This window comes from Vigna umbellata, chromosome 2 (assembly GCF_029865625.1).
Source record: "Vigna umbellata cultivar VRB3 chromosome 2, Vumbellata_1.0, whole genome shotgun sequence".
Lineage (NCBI taxonomy): Eukaryota > Viridiplantae > Streptophyta > Magnoliopsida > Fabales > Fabaceae > Vigna > Vigna umbellata.
Window position 1 is genome coordinate 44,398,954 of NC_142166.1, and position 22,748 is coordinate 44,421,701.

Genomic DNA, 22,748 nt, shown 5'->3' on the forward strand with positions numbered 1-22,748 from the left:
CTCTTGGTTGAATATTTAGTGAAGGGTTATCACTATTGAGTATTTGAGAGTCATGTAGAGTAAGTTGAACGTACCTGGCCTTTGGCCCTGGCTTTGTATTTATAATTTACCTCATGGATCCTAAGCTGATATAAGCCCAATAAAATATAAACAGAATAAGATATAAACAGATTACCTGAATATCTGGTTGGTTGTTTGTAACCGTTCGGTTAATATTTTATACCTATACGTGATTATGAAATGTGTGTGAACTGCGTGAGTGCGAGACAGATTCGAATAAAACAAAACGAACAAAGCACGAACTAAAGGGAGGAAAATTTGGTGCAGAGAGGAGAATGATCCAACATTTTAGTGTTGAAAACTTTGTTTTTTTTTTGGTAAGGTGGAAATCCTTGATCTTAGTCAGAAAGGAGAAAGGTATGGTTACAGTTAAATTACCTATTTATTAATGAAAAAAGTGAAATATATTTTCTTTTGTTTATTATCATGTATTTGACGAAAGTAAATGACCAATGGTTTGTTTCCAACAAAAATTACTTGTATTGGTTATTGATGATTTTGATAGTGTTATTGTTTGGGTTAACTCGGATTTTTTTCCCTTAGTGTTGGAAGCATGATTTAGTGATTGACTAATTCTGATTATTCAAAAGGTCTTGATATTTATGATATGAAAAATTATCAATGTTTGAGTCATAAAGACTTTGAAAAATGTATAATAGTTTAAAGCCAGGAGACCATTCACTAACACTCACAGGTGAAGTCTTCGGACTAATTAATAACGTTGAAGATAAATTTGAAAGAATTTAACAGTGTAAACGACAAAAGTAAATGAAAGAGTTATAGTCTTTAAGTGAGATAATTTGATTTAACTTATATTAATGAAAATTTAAGTGGCCTTTTGAATATTGAAAGGACAATAACCTTTTTTGTGGTAAATATTAAAAGGCCGGATATTACTTTAAATAGAAACCTTTCTTAAATTTATAAAAGTCTAAATTTCACTTATTCTTTTGAGTTTTTTATATTCTTGGATCGATATTTTGTAAATGTTGACCTTTCAAAGCATATAATTAATTAAATGAACTGATAAATAATTCAATATTTAAAAGTGGCAACAAATACATGATTTTAAGATGTGTTAATAATAACAACAATAAATAATAATACACAGTATCATTATTATTAATAATACAATTAAATGCATAAATTAAATAGTACAAAAATTGCTTTAATTTAGATTCATACTACCATTATTGTTACTAAATGCATGTAATTGACACATTTACTATTGGTTTGATTTAGGTTCACTAAAAAATTTTCAAAATCCAAATGAAACTAATCCAATTAAATACTTCATTATCACTTTTCAGTATAACTAAAAAATGTAGACATTATTAGGAAAAAAAATGAAACATCGACATCGAATCTGGTTGTGGAGCTGTGCTATATAGAAATTATTTAAATACAAAAATATAAGTATTTTTAAGAATTTTAATTGATTTGTTTATATTTTGAATAGAAAATTGATTAAAAACAATAGAAACAAATCCATTTGTTTTATTAGCTCTCTTTCATTCAACTAATTTATAATGCTATCTCACTATCACTTGCAATTCCAAAATAGTACTATAAAATAAAACACTGTTGTTTCTTTGGATCAGTGTTGAGTGGAAGATGTTAAACATGTTGCTGGGGAACTTCTAATGAACCACAGATTCTTTCAATGGTACGCGCTTTGATATCGACAATCATTAATTTGTAAGAGTTGAAACTATTGAGAGTGAAAGGAACAAAACACTTTTGGAATATCTCAATATTTTCAAATATTTTTCTAGATTTCTTATTCAGACAGATGCAAATGGGCCATTTAATCCTTAGCTACGTTAGCTTCTCCTTCTCTAAATGACTTCGTTTGGAAAATTTTCAACCAATAATTATGAATTTAAAAATGAGTTAAATTTAAACATATAAGAACAATTAGACCTACGACATGTAAAACATAATGTCATTTTTTTCTTTTACAAATTTTAGTTGTTAATTTTTTTTAATAAAAAAGTTAAATCCGCGACTTCTTTTTACAATTTTTTTTCAAAGCCTTCAAACCAACTTTATATATTTTAAATGTTGAAGAAGTTGAATCATCTTTCCTCTTAATTATCTAACCAATTTCTACATCCCAGAAATTGGAATGTTACATTTAATAATGTTACATCTGCATAATTTGCAGCCCAATAATAAGTGGTTCCGTATGCCATTTTCTGTTCCTATATATTCATTAATATATCTTAAATGCACATGATACAGGTGGTAATAATGCGCAATATAGCCTATTGTTTATACATGAAAAGTTTGTATTTTCTTATGTTCTTGCTAATTCCACGAATGGAACCGACTGCAGCGACTACTGAGACAAGGAAGCACACAAAGCTCAATAGCTGGAGAACACACCATTTCAATGATAATCTTTTGATCTGTTTCTGTGCAATGTGCATCTGTATGGGGAAAAACACGATGAGAGGCCAAAACCCAATTGCTCCAAGAAGAGCTAGAAACTCATTGAAAAACGGCATGGCCATGGCTATAGTTGTTGCCACTGCCACGAATATTGTCCTCCAAATTAGCCTAAAAAGGTTGAAACTGAATGTCAAGGAGCCTATTTTTGTCGGGTATTCTTTGTTTATGAAATCTGAACGTGGCCACACCATGTTAGCACCCATCTCAATTATACGAAACAGTGGTTGAGCAAGCACCTGTTCCATTACGTAACATCAGACATCATGGTTTAAAATATACAAGTTGAAAACATTTACGTTTAGTTAGTTGTATGATTTAAGTTCACTATTTTTGCACCTTTCATACTCAAGAAATGTCACAGGAAGAGAAATGGAACCTGATATGCTCCCACCATGTGGGTTACAATGAACACATTGCCAAGAGCAACCAACCAGAATGGCTCGTAAAATCCAAAGCCAGTGAGGATGTTTCCAGGAGTGTGATCCCCAAAAGCAGCATAGCCAAGGCCACCACATAGCAGAAAAAGTAGTGTCATTATGGTGATTCCTAACACATTGGCCTTTTTCATCTGTTTGCATTCGGGTGGATATGACTTCAAAGTGTCCTATATAATACACAAATAATCAAATGATTATACCAGTCAAATCTATTTGTTTAACACTATAAAATAATGCATTTTTACCATTATATCATACACAACAGTTGCATACGAGCAAGCAAGTGCAATGTTTCCCAAAGCACTGAAAACCCTCCAAATTTTATCTGCTTCTGATAATCCTGGCCCTACTTTGTTTCCAAATATATGGCTTGGTTCTCCTTTACCTGTTCACACAAACAGACTTCGTTTAGATACTTTAGGTGTAGGTGAGGTTTGCATCATAGGTTCTATCTCCTTTACCTTTTAAAAATTAAGAAGAGAATTTTAAACTTAATTCAATTTTACAACACTCATTCGTAAAGTAAGCTTTGTATTTATTTATATACTATAAAGTTGTTTTATTTTTAGTTGACATGAGATCTCCGACAGATGTTGCTATAACCCCAGAATAGAAATTGGTGCAAATATTGTGTTGGTATGCATACCTGAGACCACGACTGCCAGAGAAAGCCCACTACCAATGAATGCATAACCAAAAGAGGTAATTGCAGCAGCGGTTGAAAGATATGTTAGCTTGTGGAAATTTGGGATTTGAGACAGCAAAATTTGCAACATCCCAAAACCAATCATGTAGGGATTATTAGAAAACTTGCAATAAGCTTGGTGACCTCTTCTGTGAAAGCAAATAGCCTTTTTTATAGCCCTGCCAAATCAGAGGAATTCAGAGTCCCTCATGTCATTTGAGCGTGATTACAACTCTATACATAATGTGATAACGTGCTTACACTAAACTAGTAGACGAAGTTATAGTGTAGCCAACAGTAATCCCAGCAAGCTTCCCATACTGAATCAATCCACAAAACACATGCATTGTCCCACCTAATTATCAAGTTGAGATACGAAAATTAGAACATTCCGAAAGAGTGTCGAGTTGAGTTTACTTACATAGATGAGTATATAGTACTTATATGATACCAAGATATGCATGGACTGCCTGCATGTAAGTGTAGTTCCTTTTGCCATTGATTGGGTCAGGATATCTGTAACAATCAGCTATCAGATTGTAAGTGTAAACGGAAATGCATGCAAATATGATCATGGTGATTGTGCCGGGTATCCATCCTAATTGAGCCATGGCCCATGCCAGAGCCAGCACTCCTGCTCCTACCACCACCGTTATTATGTGCGTCGTTGTGGTGAACACGTTACCTGCAAGTAACACCAAATCTTAAAGTTGAAGACGGTGAAAGTGAAACTATAATAGAATATAGTATAACATGAGCAAACTGAATCCAACATCTGAAACACCTATGAAAACAGAAAATAGAAAACAGAGTTGTTCTTCTCCTAAATCTTTGTTTTACAATTTTTTCTTTTCAAAAGGAATTCTTTCAAATGCAGAATCTCTTCAGAAACACAATAGGGAAATTAAAAGAGTTGTTCATCGGGTTTGAAACTCAGCCAGATAAGGATATGCATATATGTATAAACAAGTAGTCTGAATTGATAAAAGAAAATAATATACGCACTGATGTAGATAATGGAACCAACCATACTAACCAGTTCTTTTGATTTTGCCATCATCATCCACTTCTGCACTCCTACTAACACTCTTACCAGCTTCAACTTCCATCAAAAGTTCCTTCCTTGCAACTCACAATCTTGTAAAGAAATCTGATTTAAAAACACAGCACCCAAACATCAAGCATGAAAGTTAAAAAAAGATAATTCAAACCGAAAAATGTTCACAGTTTATATATACATACCTGTTAGCTTCAAATCAGAATGCTCCGTTAACTTTCTGCACTAAATTAAGAGTGTTTCTGTGTGAAATAAGAGTGTTTCTCTGTTACTCGTTTTATCTTATGTTAACAACTTGTACTGCTTAAAAACGCGCTTCCCTGCACCCTCATTCTTATTCTTTTCTTATTCATTATTTTTTGCACAGTAATAAGTGAAATCTGTAACTAGAATGGGACACGGCAAAAATCTTACCCGTCTCGTCTGTTTTCTGGTTCTGATATGATTTATTTGTCATTCGAATTTATTTATTTTGGTTAACTTCGACCTCAAATTCATGTACCAAAATGATTTTCCACTGTTTGAAGTATATATTTTCTTTATAAAGATAAGAACTAACTATGATTCGGGGAAAAGAATGACGTAAAAGAGGTAATTAAGGCGGCTTATCAATGGGTTCCATTTACATTTTTGATTTCTCATCTTGCTTTTTAAAGTAAGCTTTTTATAATTTCAGAACACTAGCAATCCTAAAATACTCTTCTAAGCACAAAACATGAAGCAATAAAAGATTCCTAAAAGTTCCTTCTGGAACTAGCTGACTCATATTTTTGTGGTATTAATATAACAAAAGAACACTGTTAATGTTCCTTTTGGGCCTAACAATAGAAGATGGGTCGAATCAATACTACCTTCTTTGAAAATAATCTTATTCCAAAGCTGTGTAAAGATTGAAACTTTCCTCTCAAAGAAGACTCCCCTTCGAGTGGATTCGGATTCATTGATCATGGCGTGAGAATTTTCATCACAATTGAAACAAAGTAATTTTGATATAAATTAAACCATAAACAGTGCTAAAAAAGCAACATTGGATTTTTCTCTTTTCTTCTCACACTTGTCAAATGAAATGATGCTTTTGGGGAAATTTAGCTCAGTAGTGTAGTTATACTTAGGCATGAGTGTACGTGAGACATTACTGGTGGTCATGTGAGGGGTCAGTTTGGGGAATGTGGTTATAAATAAGTTAAAATTGGTCCCATTGAAACAAGAGTAAAGGTTTTTTTACACACCTAAATCTTTTACATTCATTTGACACTATTTTTACTCACTTTTTTTTTCTTGAAACGATATAAAAATTTATATTTTTTGATCATTTTATTTTTGTAATATGTGTCAAATGAATGTAAAAGTATGTCATGATATATTAATCTTGAAACAAAGATGAATATATGTTTTTTGCTTTTCGGTATGCTAACTGAGAAGAAGGTAAAAGGTTGGATTCACCTTCAATTGAATAAAATACTGAACACATTTTCTTGCAACAGAGAGGTAAGTTAAACAGTAAGAGAAATGCGAGAACCTCAAATTCATTAGTAGAGACAGTGACTAAGAGATTTGAGTTAACTTGAATATCTTAGAGCATAGGTTAGTAAATTCAAAATCCTGTATCAAATATAGGGAAGACAAGATTATTTTTCCCCTGGACCTCACATAATCAATTTAAAAAGTGTGTTTTTTTTTAGTTTATTCAAAATAAAAAAACATAATTGTTATGTGTCATTTTTTTTAGTAGGTAGTTCTGAGTGATGGCACATGTAATGTTAGCTATGCGTCATTTTCATAGGCAATACTATCATTAGTGTTGGCCTTGAAGTCTATGCTGATATAATTAATTTAGCATATGCACAGATCGACACCAATGTACAGTATCTTTCTTTTTTCTCGTGAGGATCCAAGTTAGTCTCTATCTATTGGCCAACCTTAGTTATTGTTAACTAACCAAAATATGGATGCAACTGTGTAAGGAGATAAGAAGATTCAAAACACGAAGAATAGTTACATATATAGCAAAAGTGAGGAAAATCATTATGAGGAGAAGCTAATGATGTTGGTGGAGCAATTTATGTGGTGACTATGAAACGTTTGTGATTGAATGAGTTTGTGGAGGGCACTGCACTAGTGGTGGTGGGAATGTTTCTGTCGTGATTATTACATTGAATATAACAACACACGGAGAGACAAAAACACAGTAATATTGAGAAAGAAAAGTCCAATAACAACAATGACTCTTCTGAAACTAAACGACCATATGTGTTTGCCAATTGTCCTACCACATCCAGCTTCTGTATATGTGGATGATGCGCTATTTTTGTTTTAATTTTTTTTTTTCTATTGTTTCTTTGCCTTTTTATATATTATGGGATATGCAGGTACACATTATAAAACGAATAAGAAAAACATGTCATGAATGGTTATAGATTTCGTACAAATATGTTAGTTTGGTTTGCATTGAGTTTTGAGAATGAGGCAGCCTCTTAATTAGATATGTCAAAACGGCCACCCGACCGGATTTGGTCCGGTCCACTATGGGTTGGTCACTTAGTGAGTCAACCCAACCCAGCTCATTTATTAGTGAGTCAGAAAATTTTGAACTCAGTGTGGGTAAACGGGTTGGCTCACTGGCTCACTTAATTACAATCTTTTTTAAATAAAAAAAATTACAAATTTTCTATAATTCAAATCTAAACAAATTTCACTCTTAAATTTCACTCCTAACATGGGTGTTTAATTAATTTTAAAAATAAAAAACTTAAATAATTTTTTCAAACAAAAAATAATAATAAATATTTGTTTATAAAATTAAAATTAAATTTAAATAAAATAAAGTTAAGTAGGTAGGTTGATGGGCCAACCCTGCCCACCACAGGTTCAACCCGCATGAGCCGAGTTTAAATGAAGGGTGTTGCTCCCTCCACCACCACACCTTTCTCCCTCCACCTCCCCAATTTTTTTTAATTCCAATTATATCCTCAAATTAAAATTTTTTATTTTTATTATTTTAATTTATTCCAAACCTAGTTCTCCTACTTTACTCCCTGCACTCAATCTTTCCATCTCTCAATTTCGTTTAACAATTTGTCTTCTGTTTTACTTTACAACTCCATTTGTCTTCTCCATTTCACTTCTCCTCATACGATTCTTTCTTCTTCATTTTCCTTACATTATTAAAATACATTAAAAATATATTAAAAAATAATAAATCAAAACATTTAAATTAAATTATTAAAATATTTCCAAAATAAAGAATAAACTAATAAAATAAATCCTAAAATTAAAAACGTAACTCGGAGTCCGTTTAAGGAAAGAACTGATGTCAACATCCGTTTATGGAAAGAACGGATGTCAACATCCGTTTAAGGAAAGAACGAATGTCAACATCCGTTTAAGGAAAAAACGGATGTTGACATCCGTTTTTTCCTTAAACGGATGTTGACATTCGTTTTTTTCCTTAAACGGAGGTTGACATCCGTTCTTTCCTTAAACGGATGTTGACATCCGTTGAAGGATGTCACCGTTTAAAAGTTACGTTTTTTATTTTAGGGTTTTATTTGAAGGTTTATTCGAAAACACACCTTAAGGAAGCAACACACGCACTGCACCACTCCACACACTGCACCACGAGAGCGACACTGCATCACGAGAGCGACACTGCACCACGAGAGGGAGACTACTTGATAATTCTTTTCACTACCACCAACTTTTACAACTTGTAGTATCTCACCGCGACAAAAGAACGAGATGAAGAAAAATAATGTTAAAATAAAAGAAAAATATTTTACTCATGTAGGAGGAACTAAAATAGGTTATTAGTGGAATAGGTTGTGAATAGGTAAAATTAAAAAAATTAACCCTAAAAATAAAATTTTATTTAAGGACAAAATAGTAAAGGGGAGGTGGAGGAAGAAAGGTGTGGTGGTGAAGGGAGCAACACCCTTAAATGAATCAGGTTTAAATCTGACCCGCATAAAAAAATACAATTTTTTCAAATCCAATTCGACTCAAACCCGTGGTGGGCCGGATTAGCTCACAGGTTGTAACCCATTTTGATAGTTGTACTCTTAATAGTGTTTCCAACTTGTGATTAACATGGTGTACCTAAATAGAGTTGAGAAAGATGTTTTGGTAAAAGATTGATGAGAAAAAAAAGGAAAATACAAATCTAAAAAGTGATCAAATAATGCATGATCAATATTGTTTAATTTTGCAAAATAAAATTGTAATTATATTTTTATAAATTCAAATTAATATAATAAATATATTATAATTTTTATAAACCCGTGTGTTCTACGAGTATAAATACTAATTTATCACAAAGAATAGCATTCTTTAATTATAATGGACATTTGACCACCCCCATGGGGTGCAAGGGTAAAACATGGGGGAAGTGCAGGAAGAAACTGGCAATGATGGAAAATCCAACTAGGGTCCAAAGTTACAAGCTCTTATTCTAGGGGTATAAACACAAGTCTTCCACTTGGACATAATTTGGCAGTTGTTATGCTAATATTTTTTTCTTCTATATTAATATTTTATTTAAAAATTTCATGCGTGGGTGTCAAAAATGGCTGTAGTTGGTTCTCAACTAACCAAATACTAATAATAATAATAATATGTTAAATATGTTTTTATTAGTAAGTTTAGATAAAAAAATTGAACTTTGTTTATATTCTAAAATTTAATACATTTTATTCATTAAAATAAATGAATATAATTTTTTTAACTTAAATGTATTATTGTGATATGTTAAAAGTGTTTAAAGATGAAATTTGTAAAAATTAAACGAGTGTAAGAGAATTTTATTCATTCCCAATAACAACTTAATAACCAACGTTATTATCTGAATATTAAAGAATATGTGGCCAATACATTGGCAATATCAGCAAAAGGAAAAAGATAAAGAAGCTAAATAGTATATATATACTAACCCTAACTAAACAGAAATTATGACATTAGTTGATAAACAATTTCAACAAATCAATCTTGACGTTTACATAATTTGAGACCTTTTTGATGTTCATCTTCACTTAATTTCTCCTGAGTCACCAGGGAGTGATAGAAAACTCTCTCTGTACATACCACAACTTAGGAAATCTGCTTCCCATATCTAAGCTTGCCTTTCTTGTTTTTTCACTAACGTGTTGTTTCTGTTGAATGCCAAATTTTCCCATTTTCTGTGAAGCATATGGGGAAAATAAGATAAAAAAACATCTCCAAAATTGGAGGAGAAAACAATTGTTCTGATCCAACACATCACTTGTTTGAATTCTTTCATCGACCATATTTCGATCAGGACAACATGATTACGCGTCATGTGAGTTTATAAGTGTTCGTTCGGTTCTACGGTTGGATAATTCTATATTGGGATTAACCCAATCAACCTATATTGAACCGGTCTATATACAAATGTCAAGACAAAGAAAAAAAGCTTGGTGGGAATATCAAAACAAAGATGAGTAAGACAGAATCACATAGGATTTAACAAAGAGATGATTAGGAGAAATTAGTAGATTTTTATCATCATAAGTTATTAAGTGATTAAGAATATCATGATATCATTTTAGTCGATCTCTATACTATATATTTAAGTTTTTCAACTTACAGACTAACACTACTTAAAAATAATATACTTTTCTAAATCAAATAACAGCTACTACAAATAAGCACTGACAAATAAGAACCCTTTTCCTCTGGAAATGGAACGAACAATAATCATGAAGAGTTGGATCGGTGGCCATAAGTTAATTAATGAAGAATTAGTTCTAGCAACCATGTAATATTGGAAACTATATGTAAAGAGAATTTCTGATAAATAGATATTATGAGTTATAAGGCTGAAAATGTTTATTTTAATAGATTGATAAGCCAACAATATTACAAAGATGTTTATAAACAATGAGAATATGGGTGGATCGTCTACACGTTGTTACAATAGTAACTAATAATATAAGCTAACAGAACATCAATTGGCCCAATGTACCAGTAGTTGAGGCTAACTCATACAGATTAGCAGTGATAAAACCGCAGAAAAACCTAAAAGCTTAACCCACAATAACGAGGGATTATAAACTTATATTATGGAGTTTCTATGAGAAATGATACTGGACATCAAAATAAACTACACCATATACTACACTTATTTGTTTGAGTTGTAGAAGGTAAAAGTTTGATTAGAACACCATAAAAAATTTTCATGTCTTCACAGACAACATAATAGTAGTCAGACTTGTTCTGGTAATATAATTTTCGTCATACAAAGATAGTGTTTCATGAATTGTGTCAAATGATAATATGATATATACCATTTTTTATATTAATAGATAAATATATACTTATTATTAAATAATTTTACTATTTTAAAACTAATGCATATCGTCAATGCATCATAATATTAGTATATAAATATATAACACTGATAATAAAAAATAATTTTATTAGATAAAAGATATTAGATATGGAGAATATAAAAGAGAGAATAGTTAAGTAATATGAAGTGATCATAAGGAAAAAGAAATAAAGTGAAAAATAAGATATATAATTAATATAAAGGTATATGTTATTATAATTTTTTTTATTCAGAGAAAATTGTGTGGTAATGGTGTAATGATCATAAAATCATTATTGTTCTGCTACTGTACATAATACTCAAATCTTCTGGATAGGATATATGACCACCAGCTATACAAGTGTTGTTTAATCTGAGCAGCTTTCCTTCATTAACTGATGAATAATAACATAAAAGAGACAGGTCAAATAATTAAAGACGCAGTTAATGGAAAGAAATCTAATTATTAGTTAAGCAATTGCTTAGTTCATCAAAGAATTATTAGTATAAATAGACGAATAACTAACAACAATTGATGGCCTTACACGCAAAACATCAAAGTTATATATATATATATATATATATATATATATATATATATATATATATATATATATATATATAGACACACACACGTGTGTGTTTGATAAAAGGGAATAGCATCACCAGAAAATGACACTAAAAGTGATTGATACCTGAAAGTAAGTCTGGAGCTTCTTCTTCAAAGTCGTATACTCTACATTGATCTGTTGGAAAGTCGTGAAGCATCTGAAAAGGGTATTCTTATTAAGGGGTGAAAAAAAAATTCAAATTCAATTCACAATAATATAAATCTATATTATTTTAAGTTTATTTAAGAATTTATTTCAAATATAAATTTAATTTTAAGTTCAATCTACCTAATTAAATTTGAATTGATATAGATTTGATATATTTTGGATTTTAAAAATCTAAATTTAAGGTGTGTTTAATATGATTAAAAATTAAATTGAGTTAAGTGAATTTGAATTTAGGATTGAGTAGAATCAACTTAAGAATTTAAGTAGAAGTAGAAGATTAAGATAAGTTAATTTAAGTTAAAGGTTGAGTTGAGTTGAATTGATTTGGGTCGAAAAACAAGTCATAATTAACTTGCAGTCAAATAACTTAACTTGACTTAGGTCAAAGGCAACTTCATTCGATATTCGGTCAAAGTTGAGTCAGTTTGACTTTCGGTTGGGATCAATTTGATTAGAAATTTGACTAAGGTCAACTTAACTAGACTTTTGACTGGTGCCAACTTGGTTAGACCTTTAATCCAAGTCAACTCGGCTCATTCATCGTCTAAACTGACATGACTTGACCTTAGATTTAAATTGTCTTAACTCAAATTTTTAACTTTGACTAATACTAAAGTGAAATGTCCAAATCCAAGTTGAATTAAATCAACACAAATCTGTATAAACCTAGTGGAGGTGAGTTAGTACAATTATGTCTAATAGACCTAATAATCAAAGATATTTTATTTATTTTATTAGATTTAATATAATATGATTGTTAAAATAGATTCAATATAAATTTAATTCGATTTAAATTGGATAGAAAAAATAATCCCATTAAAATAAATTTGAAGATTTTAAAAAAAATCTAATACATGACCATCCTTAATTTTATCCATAAAAGCAGCAATAAGATAAAATCAAAACATATGAGAGATTAGAAGAAATTTGCCAGTTACATGCACGTTCATTTTTATTACAAAATTAGAGAAATAGATGAAAGTATTTAAATACTTTATAAAAATTATATATTGTGAAAAAGTGATCGGAAATAGTCGTAGCGGAAGCAAGGAGGTAAATATGAGTTACCCCTCAAAGTTTTCTGCTGCGCAGTATTCACTGAATCTGCTACATTCAGTCTTCACCTTCTTTGCTCCAATGCTGCCAATGAAAACTTCAAGGTTGTTTTTACTAGTTTAAAACATAGGAGAGAAACAATGATGTTCCAATCCAAGACATGAATTAAGAAAATCTCCAAACTCAGACATGTAACACTTAATATATAGTTATAACCTTGATTTGAAAAAATATCTGCATTATTAATGAAGGAAAAACTGAAATTATGTTGTTAAATTATAAGAATGAGAAGCATGAACTTCATCACCTTGAGCAACTACCCTTGAATTGATGCATGAAATCATCTAGCTTGGTGAAATTTGGAGGGTTACTCATCCTGCGTACAGTAGCAGTCATTACGCAGCAAGGAGAAGAAGAGAAAAGTAATGTAAAAATTTCAGTGATTTTCACTCACAGTCCTCTTTCTATGTTGTAGATCAGTCTTACAGAGTCACTGTAGAAAAGGGTCACAATTTCTTCAACAAAATTGGGATTAACATCGTCTTGCAGTTCTTCTAACTGAATGAATTGCTCGTCAAGGAATCCCTGCAATAACATCAATTAATGCTGAGAAAATTTTAACAGATATATGGACTCAACCTAAAGAACATAAAAAGAATACAAATATAATATGTTTTTCCTCAATCTAGTTTTTGCCAATATCAATAAAAACAAATGTGTCAGATATGAATAATTTTTTGTCAAAATTCTAACACCTATTTTTATTGAATATACTGTAAATTGTTAATAAAATTCGTTAATTAATGTGTAAAACTCACAAAAGAGATTAGTTTAACCCAAAAGTGATTAACATTATTTTTAGTATAAATTCTTAAAATAATACATTTATAAATCGCCTCTATCTATAAAAAATAATTTGTTTAAAAGATATAGTTGTTGACTTTGCATATATCTAAGTTTAAAGAAAAAAATGATAAAAAATGACCAAGTCTAGCCGACTAACCCTCTCATCCGGTCAAAAGAAAGCAGGTTGGAATAACATTTTTAATTCGAGAGTTCAAACCAATTCAGTCTGCCAAATTTGACAGTTTGACAGGTTAGTCTCACATGCCAATTGGGTTAATCCTTCGGTTCGATTTCATTAAAAAAGATTAAAATATGTAACACAGAAATCCAATCGAAGTCTGATATAGCTCGGACGACAACTTGTTTCGGCCTTTTTAACTTAGAATCAATTCGACAATTCGTCATCAATCCATTTTTCATATAAAAGTAAAAAAATTTAATCTATTTTCATGTGATATTAAACTTTTAATGATAAAAAAAAGCCGACCAGGCTGCTAGTCCAACCGTATTGTAAAGTTTAACGTAATTTTAATTGACAAATTAATTCAACCTAATCTATTTTTGGTGGACCATGTGGGACCAAACCATTCACCTTTAAGTAGAGATAAAAGAAAGAATAATAAATAAATATAGAGAAGAAAGTTAAAGACCTGATCAAAGAGTGAAGTTCGTATGAAGAGCGCTTGTTGTCTGAACTTAGTCTTGTCCATGTCTCCCTTTCTTGAGACCGATTAAAATTTTCAACACAAAATCAAATCAAACCAAGAAAAAGAACGAGAGTCAAGAAAGGATATAGATTTTCACTTGTTCAAGTGGCTAACTACAACAATGTGGCATCTAATATTTATAGCAATGTGATGATTGGGAGGAAAAAAAATCAGAGAATATTATTTACTAATAATCCTTCCTTTCTTGAAAGCAACTACAAATTCATATGTTTCCTCTAATAAATTGACCACTCTAAAGTAGAAGATGACAAGATGTAATTAAAGGAAATATTACTCAATGTATATCATCACTTTTTCTAAAACTTTACATGGATTTCCACTCCCACCCTAAAACAAAGCCTATAATTTAAATTTACTATATTCATGCCATTAAAGTTTTAAGTAAACATGAAAATTAATTGGATATTTTATTGGATGAGAGTGTAAAATGTCTTTATTCTTTTTCTCCAAGAGTAAAATTATATATTTTTTATTATTATAATACTTAGTCAACATATTGTAATAAAAAAATTAAATTCAAATATTTTATAAATATTCTTTTTTAAATTGTTAGAAAATATTAGTACTTTTTTTAATTGATGGATCTTAAAAAGTATGTGATTATTTAAATATTTTTTTAATGAATCATATTAGAGATGACTATGAATCTTTCATATAGGTTGGTATTCTCAAGAATCGTCATTATCACATGAGTATATCTGTAAAAGAAGAAACCTAAAAGAGATATTCATACTATGTTAGCATGAAAATAAATGCTACAAAACAGTTTTATATGATCGTAAAAATCAGTAAAATACAACACAATATGAGAGTGATGTAAGAGCAAAAAAAGGGGAATCTTAGTACAGATGTAAAATGAGATATTAATTTTGATTATTAAAAGAAAGAAAAGAAAGAATATAAAAAAGGAAGGATGAAGAAGGCCCACTATTTTTTATCTGGCTTTTTTAGAATATCTATAAGTAAATGACAACCACATTCTCGTTACTATTATCTCAAATATTAAACCCTGCATTTTCATCTTTACTTCAAACAACATGATGAAGCTAAAATAAGTAAAAATCAAAGTTTTCTTAGATATAAAAATGAAAGATATAGAGTGTTGTAAAAAAAATGGTTCTAACTCGCGAGTGAACCGGCTCATAAGGTTGGGTTTGAAAAAAGTGTAATTTTTTTATGTGGGTTAGTTTTCAACCTGACTCACTTTAGAGTCTAGCTCATCCGGATTGAATTCGTGGTGAGCCAGATTGGCTCACCAACCTAATTTAATTTAATTATTTATTATTTTATATTTCAATATTATTAGTTAACATTTTTTTATAGATATGGATAAAAAAAATGTTTGAAAAGTGAAAAATATTATAGATTTATCTATTCAAGACTCTAATATTGTAAATGGACAAATGATACAAAAATTGTCAATATTAAAAACTTATTTGTTCGCCTTTTATTGGGAATGAAGTTGGTTACTGTCATAAAGACAGTAACCCCTTTCTGTTTTCAGTTAGTTAGCTTTAATGTTTGTTAGGTTTTACAGTTTTTCCATTGTTGTTCAGGCAAGAGCTCTATAAATAGAGCTCTCTCCTTCTTGTATGTTAAGAATAAGAGATATACAATTACATTCAATCAATATCAGAACAGTTTTTCAAGATTACAGATAATGAGAAAAGGCTAGGTTTTTCTTACCTGTTTTGGCACGCTCTCCATCTTTGTCTTCTTCACCATCGTCAACCGCTGCCTCCGAAGCCATCATCTTGCACCGACAGCACCCGAGGTTGAAGGAGCTTCCAGAACGCTCCGTTCTCTCTCTTCCTGTGCGAATATCACGCAGCTCTGCTTGCGTGGCTTTTCTTTTCAGTATTAAGCCTTTGCGGGTGCTTTTCCAAAATGGGCTGGGCCGCACAATTCATTGCACAGTGCTGGGCCAACTTTAATATGGTATCAGAGCAGGTCTAGTACCTGCTCTGCTGCCTTGCACCTCCGACTCTATTCTTGGTATCTTCTTGGGCTGTTTCTGTTTTTCTTTATGGAAGACCCCACCAACCCATCTAGCCCCTATTATCTGCACCCAGGTGAGAACCCGGGTCTCACTCTCATCACACAAACTTTGAACGAGAGTAATTACTCTTCATGGAGCAGAAGTATGAGGAGAGCCTTGCTCTCCAAGAATAAAACCAAGTTTGTTGATGGGTCCATAAAGAAACCCCAGCAAACTGATGCACTGTTTGATGCATGGGAAAGATGTAATGTGATGATCTTGTCCTGGATAACAAAGACTCTCTCCCCACAGATTGCTGAAAGTGTCATATATGTTGAAGAGGCCAAGGAATTATGGGATGAACTAAAAGAAAGATTCTCCAAAGGAGATTATTTCAAGATTTCTGACCTGCTACAGGATATACACTCTATTAAACAGGGAGAAAGGGGAGTGAGTCAATACTTTACTGATCTGAAAATCCTATGGGAAGAGTTGGAATTTCTAAGACCCATTCCTAGTTGCACATGTAAAGTTCCCTGTAGTTGTGATCTTTCAAGAATTTCTTTAAAATACAGGGAGATGGAGCATGTAATATGTTTCTTGAAGGGGTTAAACGACTCTTACAGTACAGTCAAGACACAGATCCTCTTAATGGACCCTCTACCCAATATCAATCGGGTTTTCTCTCTCATTATGCAGCAGGAGAGACAAGAGAAACACAGTTCTCCAGAAGTCAAAATTCTGGCAAATACAGCAGATAAGAACAGCCAATGGAAGGGCCAAGGAAGAGGATCTGGTTTTCGTGGCAGAGGAAGGGGCAGAAATCCCAATCATGGGAAACAATGCTCCTTTTGTAACAAGATGAACCACACTATAGATGAATGCTATTCTAAGCATGGATACCCTCCTTGGTACAAGAAGGGTGATAATAACCAAGACAAGAAGACTGACTGGGGCTCTGCAAATGCATGCCAGACCAGCACTGAACCTGAGGGAGTTCAGAGCACACAACAAACAAACAGTGGTAATATTCTTCCCCCTTTCACTGCTGAACAGGTCCAAAAACTACTCAGGATGATGGACAAAATGGACGAACCTCCTCACAAAATTAATCAAGTTCAGAGAAGTGACACTCAACATAAACAAGGTACTCTTTCCTGGATTATAGACACTGGTGCCACAGATCATGTGACACATGATAGAACAAACTTTGTCTCTTTTCATAAAATTAAACCTATTTCAGTAAAACTGCCAAACAATGCTATTTTAACTGCTGAACATGCTGGAACTGTACAATTTTCCAAGGATTTTATTATTTTTAATGTTCTCTATATACCTGAATTTTGCTTCAATTTAATTTCTGTTCAAAGTCTCATTAGAGACTTAGACTGCAGTCTGACTTTTTACTCTAAGACCTGCCAGATAAAGGAGAACCATACATTGAAGATGATTGGATGTGCTAACTCTTGGAAGGGCCTCTATTATCTACAAGCTTTCCCTAAATCTGATCAAAGATATACTGTTAAGACTGCTTTCTCGTTTAAGAACCTTGATGTAAACTTGTGGCACTATAGATTAGGCCACCCTGGAAACAGGGTTATGAAATTCATATGTGAAACTTTTCCCTATGTTAAGGCTGACACTAATACTGTTTGTGACACTTGCCACTATGCTAAGCAACGAAGGTTATCTTTTCCTAAAAGTATTTCTGTCACCACTGATATTTTTGAAATTGTTCATTGTGATATTTGGGGTCCTCTTAATACTGTTTCTGTGCATGGCCATAAATATTTTCTCACTGTTGTGGATGATTACAGTAGGCACACATGGATTTTTCTAATGAACAATAAGGGTCAAACTAGGGAGTTACTGCAAAATTTTGTAATCAAAATTAAAAATCAGTTTGACAAATTAATCAAAACCATAAGGTCTGATAACGGACCTGAGTTCAATTGTGAGGATTTTTATAATAAACATGGGATCAATCACCAAAAGAGTTGTGTTGAGACCCCAGAACAAAACTCTGTTGTTGAGAGAAAACACCAACATATTTTAAATGTTGCCCGTGGCCTTCTTTTTCAATCCAATCTACCCAATGCCTACTGGTCTTATGCTGTTGGGCATGCTGTCTATCTTATAAATAGACTACCCACCATGATTCTTAACCATAAAACGCCTCATGAACTTCTCTACAAAATACCTCCCACTTATTTAGACCTCAAGACTTTTGGCAGCTTGTGTTTTGCCTCAACCCTTGAAACTAATAGAAGCAAACTCGACCCTAGAGCTAGAAAGGGAATCTTTTTAGGATACAAATATGGTGTGAAAGGCTACATTGTGCTGGACATAAATACCAAGGAGCTTTTTATAAGTAGAAATGTCATTTTTCATGAAAATGTTTTTCCCTACAAAGAGGTGCATGACAGCAGAGCAGAGTGCAATGGTGCAAGGGACAAAGCTGAGACTATAAATGACCTTCTAAAGGACCAGTATCCCACTGGTGATGAAAGGCAGGATGAGTTAGATGCTGCAGATTCTCCTGTGGAGGAACAGCCAGGAGAACAGCTCTCAGAAATTGATGATGACAGTGATAACAGTGATGAAGCAGGAGACAGCCATGAAAGTCAGGAAAACAGAAGGTCTAACAGACCCAGAAGAACTCCTACATACCTAAAAGATTATGTTCATCAGGTGAATCAATCCTCATCTGTTAAAAATTGTTTCAAGACCCCCTACCCTATATCTGATTTGTTGTGCTGTGATAATCTTTCAGATAAACATTTAAAATACAGTATGACTGTTATTGGAACCAAGGAACCAAAATCTTACAGTGAAGCAAAAGGGATGACTGAATGGGTGGAGGCTATGCAGAGAGAAATTAAGGCTCTGCAGGACAATGATACATGGGTTATAACCCAGCTGCCTCCAGGGAAAGCGACAATAGGGTGCAAATGGGTGTATAAAACGAAGTTCAAGGCTGATGGCAGCATTGAAAGGTACAAAGCTCGCCTGGTGGCTAAAGGTTATACCCAACAGGAGGGCATTGACTACCTTGACACCTTTTCCCCTGTTGCCAAGCTCACTACAGTCAGATTACTAATTGCCCTTGCAGCTTCCAACAACTGGTTTCTACATCAACTGGATGTTGATAATGCTTTTCTGCATGGAGACCTTAATGAAGAGGTCTACATGGATCCACCCCCAGGTTTAACAGTACACAATAAAGGACAGGTTTGCAAATTAACCAAATCTTTGTATGGCTTGAAGCAAGCAAGCAGACAATGGTTTGAAAAACTTTCTTCCTTCCTATTAACTGCAAATTTTGTTCAATCTAAATCTGATCATTCCCTATTTACTAGAAAAACACCTACAAGCTTTACTGCTCTCCTTGTATATGTGGATGATATTGTTTTAACAGGGAATTCTATGATGGAAATTAACTCCATAAAAGAGCTTCTCCACAACAGGTTTCGAATAAAGAACCTAGGAGAACTGAAATATTTCTTGGGACTGGAAGTAGCCAGATCTAAAAAGGGCATTCATCTATGTCAAAAGAAATATGCCTTAGATATATTGGAGGAAACGGGAATGTTGGGCTGTAAGCCTTCAACTACTCCTTTTCTTAGTGATACAAGCTCTCTATATAAATTGGACAGCTACATGAATGATCCAGGTCCTTACAGAAGGCTAATAGGGAAGTTGCTATATCTTTCAAATACCAGACCTGACCTATGCTTTTCTATTAATTTGCTTAGTCAATTTGTTCAATCACCCACTAACTATCATTATCGGGCCATCCAACATATTCTCAGGTACATTAAATCTAAACCCTCTGAAGGGCTATTTTTCCCAGCTGATTCTCCTATGCAGCTAAAGGCATTCAGTGACTCTGATTGGGCAACATGCCCTAACACCAGAAGATCCACAACAGGGTTCTGTATTTTCCTTGGATCTTCTCTTATTTCCTGGAAATCTAAGAAGCAGAGAACTGTCTCCAGATCCTCTACTGAAGCTGAGTATAGAGCCCTTGCAGCCACTGTATGCGAGATACAGTGGCTCAGTTATCTCCTACAAGATCTTCAAATTGAAGAATCTGGTACTCCTGCCCTGTATTGTGACAATAAGTCAGCAAGGCACATAGCTCACAACCAGAGCTTTCATGAAAGGACCAAACATATTGAGCTGGACTGCCATGTTGTCCGTGAAAAGATTCAGGAACGTCTTCTCAACCTCCTCCCCGTGCGCTCCGACGAACAGCTGGCTGACATCTTCACGAAGTTTCCCCATCGCGTCAGATTTAAATCCATTCTTCCCAAGCTTGGACTTATGACTATCCACCGTCCAGCTTGAGGGGAGGCTATTGGGAATGAAGTTGGTTACTGTCATAAAGACAGTAACCCCTTTCTGTTTTCAGTTAGTTAGCTTTAATGTTTGTTAGGTTTTACAGTTTTTCCATTGTTGTTCAGGCAAGAGCTCTATAAATAGAGCTCTCTCCTTCTTGTATGTTAAGAATAAGAGATATACAATTACATTCAATCAATATCAGAACAGTTTTTCAAGATTACAGATAATGAGAAAAGGCTAGGTTTTTCTTACCTGTTTTGGCACGCTCTCCATCTTTGTCTTCTTCACCATCGTCAACCGCTGCCTCCGAAGCCATCATCTTGCACCGACAGCACCCGAGGTTGAAGGAGCTTCCAGAACGCTCCGTTCTCTCTCTTCCTGTGCGAATATCACGCAGCTCTGCTTGCGTGGCTTTTCTTTTCAGTATTAAGCCTTTGCGGGTGCTTTTCCAAAATGGGCTGGGCCGCACAATTCATTGCACAGTGCTGGGCCAACTTTAATACCTTTTGTGCTTGTTTTTGGATTACGCTTGAATTGTATGATATATTTTTTAATTTTAAATTGTCTTTGGAGTTTAACATCATTTTAGAGTGAAATTTATATAGATTTGAATTAAAAAATTTATAATTTTTTTATTTAAAAAACATATAATTGAGTCAGTGAGCCAATCCGTTTTCGAACTGATTTCGAATTTTGTTCAGTTTGCTAATAAGTGAGTCGGGTTAGGTTAGCTCACTAAGTGACCAACCTGTGGTGGACGGAACCGGATCGTGCCGGATTACCCGTTTTGAAGCTCTAGATATTATAATATATTTGTTTAAAAGGGGATATAATTTGCTCTTAACAAATATAAAATTAACTTAAAATATTAAAATTGAAAGTTAATTATATATGTTTCAATAGCGTTAAGCCAAATCAAATTAATTATATATCCGTTTCAGTTAGCTTTTATGATAAAATTAAAATATTACATCGAGTTAAACTAAATTATTGGATTAGGATGACTTTTCATTTAAAGTTAAATTCGAAATGCAAAGAATACTAACCAATCTTATTAATTTATGAATTCACTTTTTTCTTTTCAAATAATCAATCATATAAAAAAATCCTCCTTTCAAAGGGAAAAAACTATTTACATGAAATAATTGTTAACAGGTATTTTTTTAGACAAAACTCTATCAGACCCAAAATATTCTAATTGCTAGAACGTTAATTTTCTTAAAATATCAATGACTTATCTAAATGGAACTTATAACTTCAATGATATTTTAAAAAATAATAAAAATCAAAATCACATTTTTTTGTGTGTTTGTTTCTCAATTATTGATGTTTTTTAGAAACATACTCTGCATCAGGAAAAAAGTTCTCAATCATTTGACAACTCTCATATAAGAGTAAATAGTCAATAAAACAAAATAATTTTTTTGTATATTTATAAAAAAGAAAGTAAAAAATTACAAAAGCTAATGTATTCTAAAATAAAATATCACTGACCTTAAAAAGAACAAGAACATTCCTGCGTTGTCGTCTTCTGCAAAAGCATTGTATTTCTAAACTCTAAAGACGACTCCAATCCACACACCAGAACTTTAGTAGCTACTTTCTCCCAAAGCATAGCACCTTGCCCAATTCTATTCAGAGAATATGTCTAGTGAGAGGCTAGATGAATAATTAAAAAGCAAAAAATATCATTACAAATGCAAAAGATGAGACACAGGGAATCATGGTGATCAATTATAATTTTTTTTAAAACAAATAATCATTATTTTAGTTTTTTGTAACGACCAGAAAGTAAATTAAACAGAGTTTAAAATCTTATTGAAATGATAAATTATTTTTAATGAGTTCCCATAAATCAGTTGTCTTACACATTATTTTTCATCTAATATATATATATATATATATATATATATATATATATATATATATATATATATTGTTGCAAACTAGCCTAATTTTCAATTTTGAAAATAAGGCATAAATTGGGAGTCTAATACATAAA

The 22,748-nt window shown here is 32.5% G+C and overlaps 3 protein-coding genes across 5 annotated transcripts; 1 reads left to right on the forward strand and 2 right to left on the reverse strand.

Annotated features, from left to right (window-relative positions):
* Positions 1 to 2,124: 2,124 nt before the first annotated feature.
* On the reverse strand, positions 2,125 to 5,749 carry LOC124842003 (amino acid permease 8-like). Of its 2 annotated transcripts, XM_088106992.1 has the most exons (8): positions 4,879 to 5,749; positions 4,673 to 4,786; positions 4,088 to 4,321; positions 3,898 to 3,991; positions 3,598 to 3,815; positions 3,197 to 3,336; positions 2,891 to 3,118; positions 2,125 to 2,750 (listed from the first exon to the last, which is right to left on the reverse strand). In XM_088106992.1, the coding sequence occupies exons 2-8, from the start codon at positions 4,743 to 4,745 to the stop codon at positions 2,328 to 2,330; spliced, it is 1,410 nt and encodes a 469-aa protein (XP_087963118.1). In that variant the 5' UTR covers positions 4,746 to 4,786; positions 4,879 to 5,749; the 3' UTR covers positions 2,125 to 2,327. The 2 variants fall into 2 exon arrangements, with proteins under 2 accessions (XP_087963118.1, XP_087963119.1); XM_088106993.1 differs by lacking the exon at positions 4,879 to 5,749 and having other exon boundaries at positions 4,673 to 4,865.
* A 3,838-nt stretch (positions 5,750 to 9,587) lies between these two features.
* Positions 9,588 to 14,500, reverse strand: LOC124844609 (histidine-containing phosphotransfer protein 4-like). Of its 2 annotated transcripts, XM_088106994.1 has the most exons (6): positions 14,347 to 14,500; positions 13,305 to 13,435; positions 13,158 to 13,226; positions 12,863 to 12,934; positions 11,711 to 11,783; positions 9,588 to 11,410 (listed from the first exon to the last, which is right to left on the reverse strand). In XM_088106994.1, exons 1-6 carry the CDS (start codon positions 14,404 to 14,406, stop codon positions 11,384 to 11,386), a joined length of 432 nt encoding a protein of 143 aa, XP_087963120.1. In that variant the 5' UTR covers positions 14,407 to 14,500; the 3' UTR covers positions 9,588 to 11,383. The 2 variants fall into 2 exon arrangements, with proteins under 2 accessions (XP_087963120.1, XP_087963121.1); XM_088106995.1 differs by lacking the exon at positions 12,863 to 12,934.
* Positions 14,501 to 16,675: 2,175 nt separating this feature from the next.
* On the forward strand, positions 16,676 to 18,078 carry LOC148204088 (uncharacterized). Its single transcript, XM_088106556.1, has 2 exons — positions 16,676 to 17,549; positions 17,825 to 18,078. The coding sequence occupies exons 1-2, from the start codon at positions 16,676 to 16,678 to the stop codon at positions 17,863 to 17,865; spliced, it is 915 nt and encodes a 304-aa protein (XP_087962682.1). The 3' UTR covers positions 17,866 to 18,078.
* The last annotated feature ends 4,670 nt before the right edge of the window (positions 18,079 to 22,748 follow it).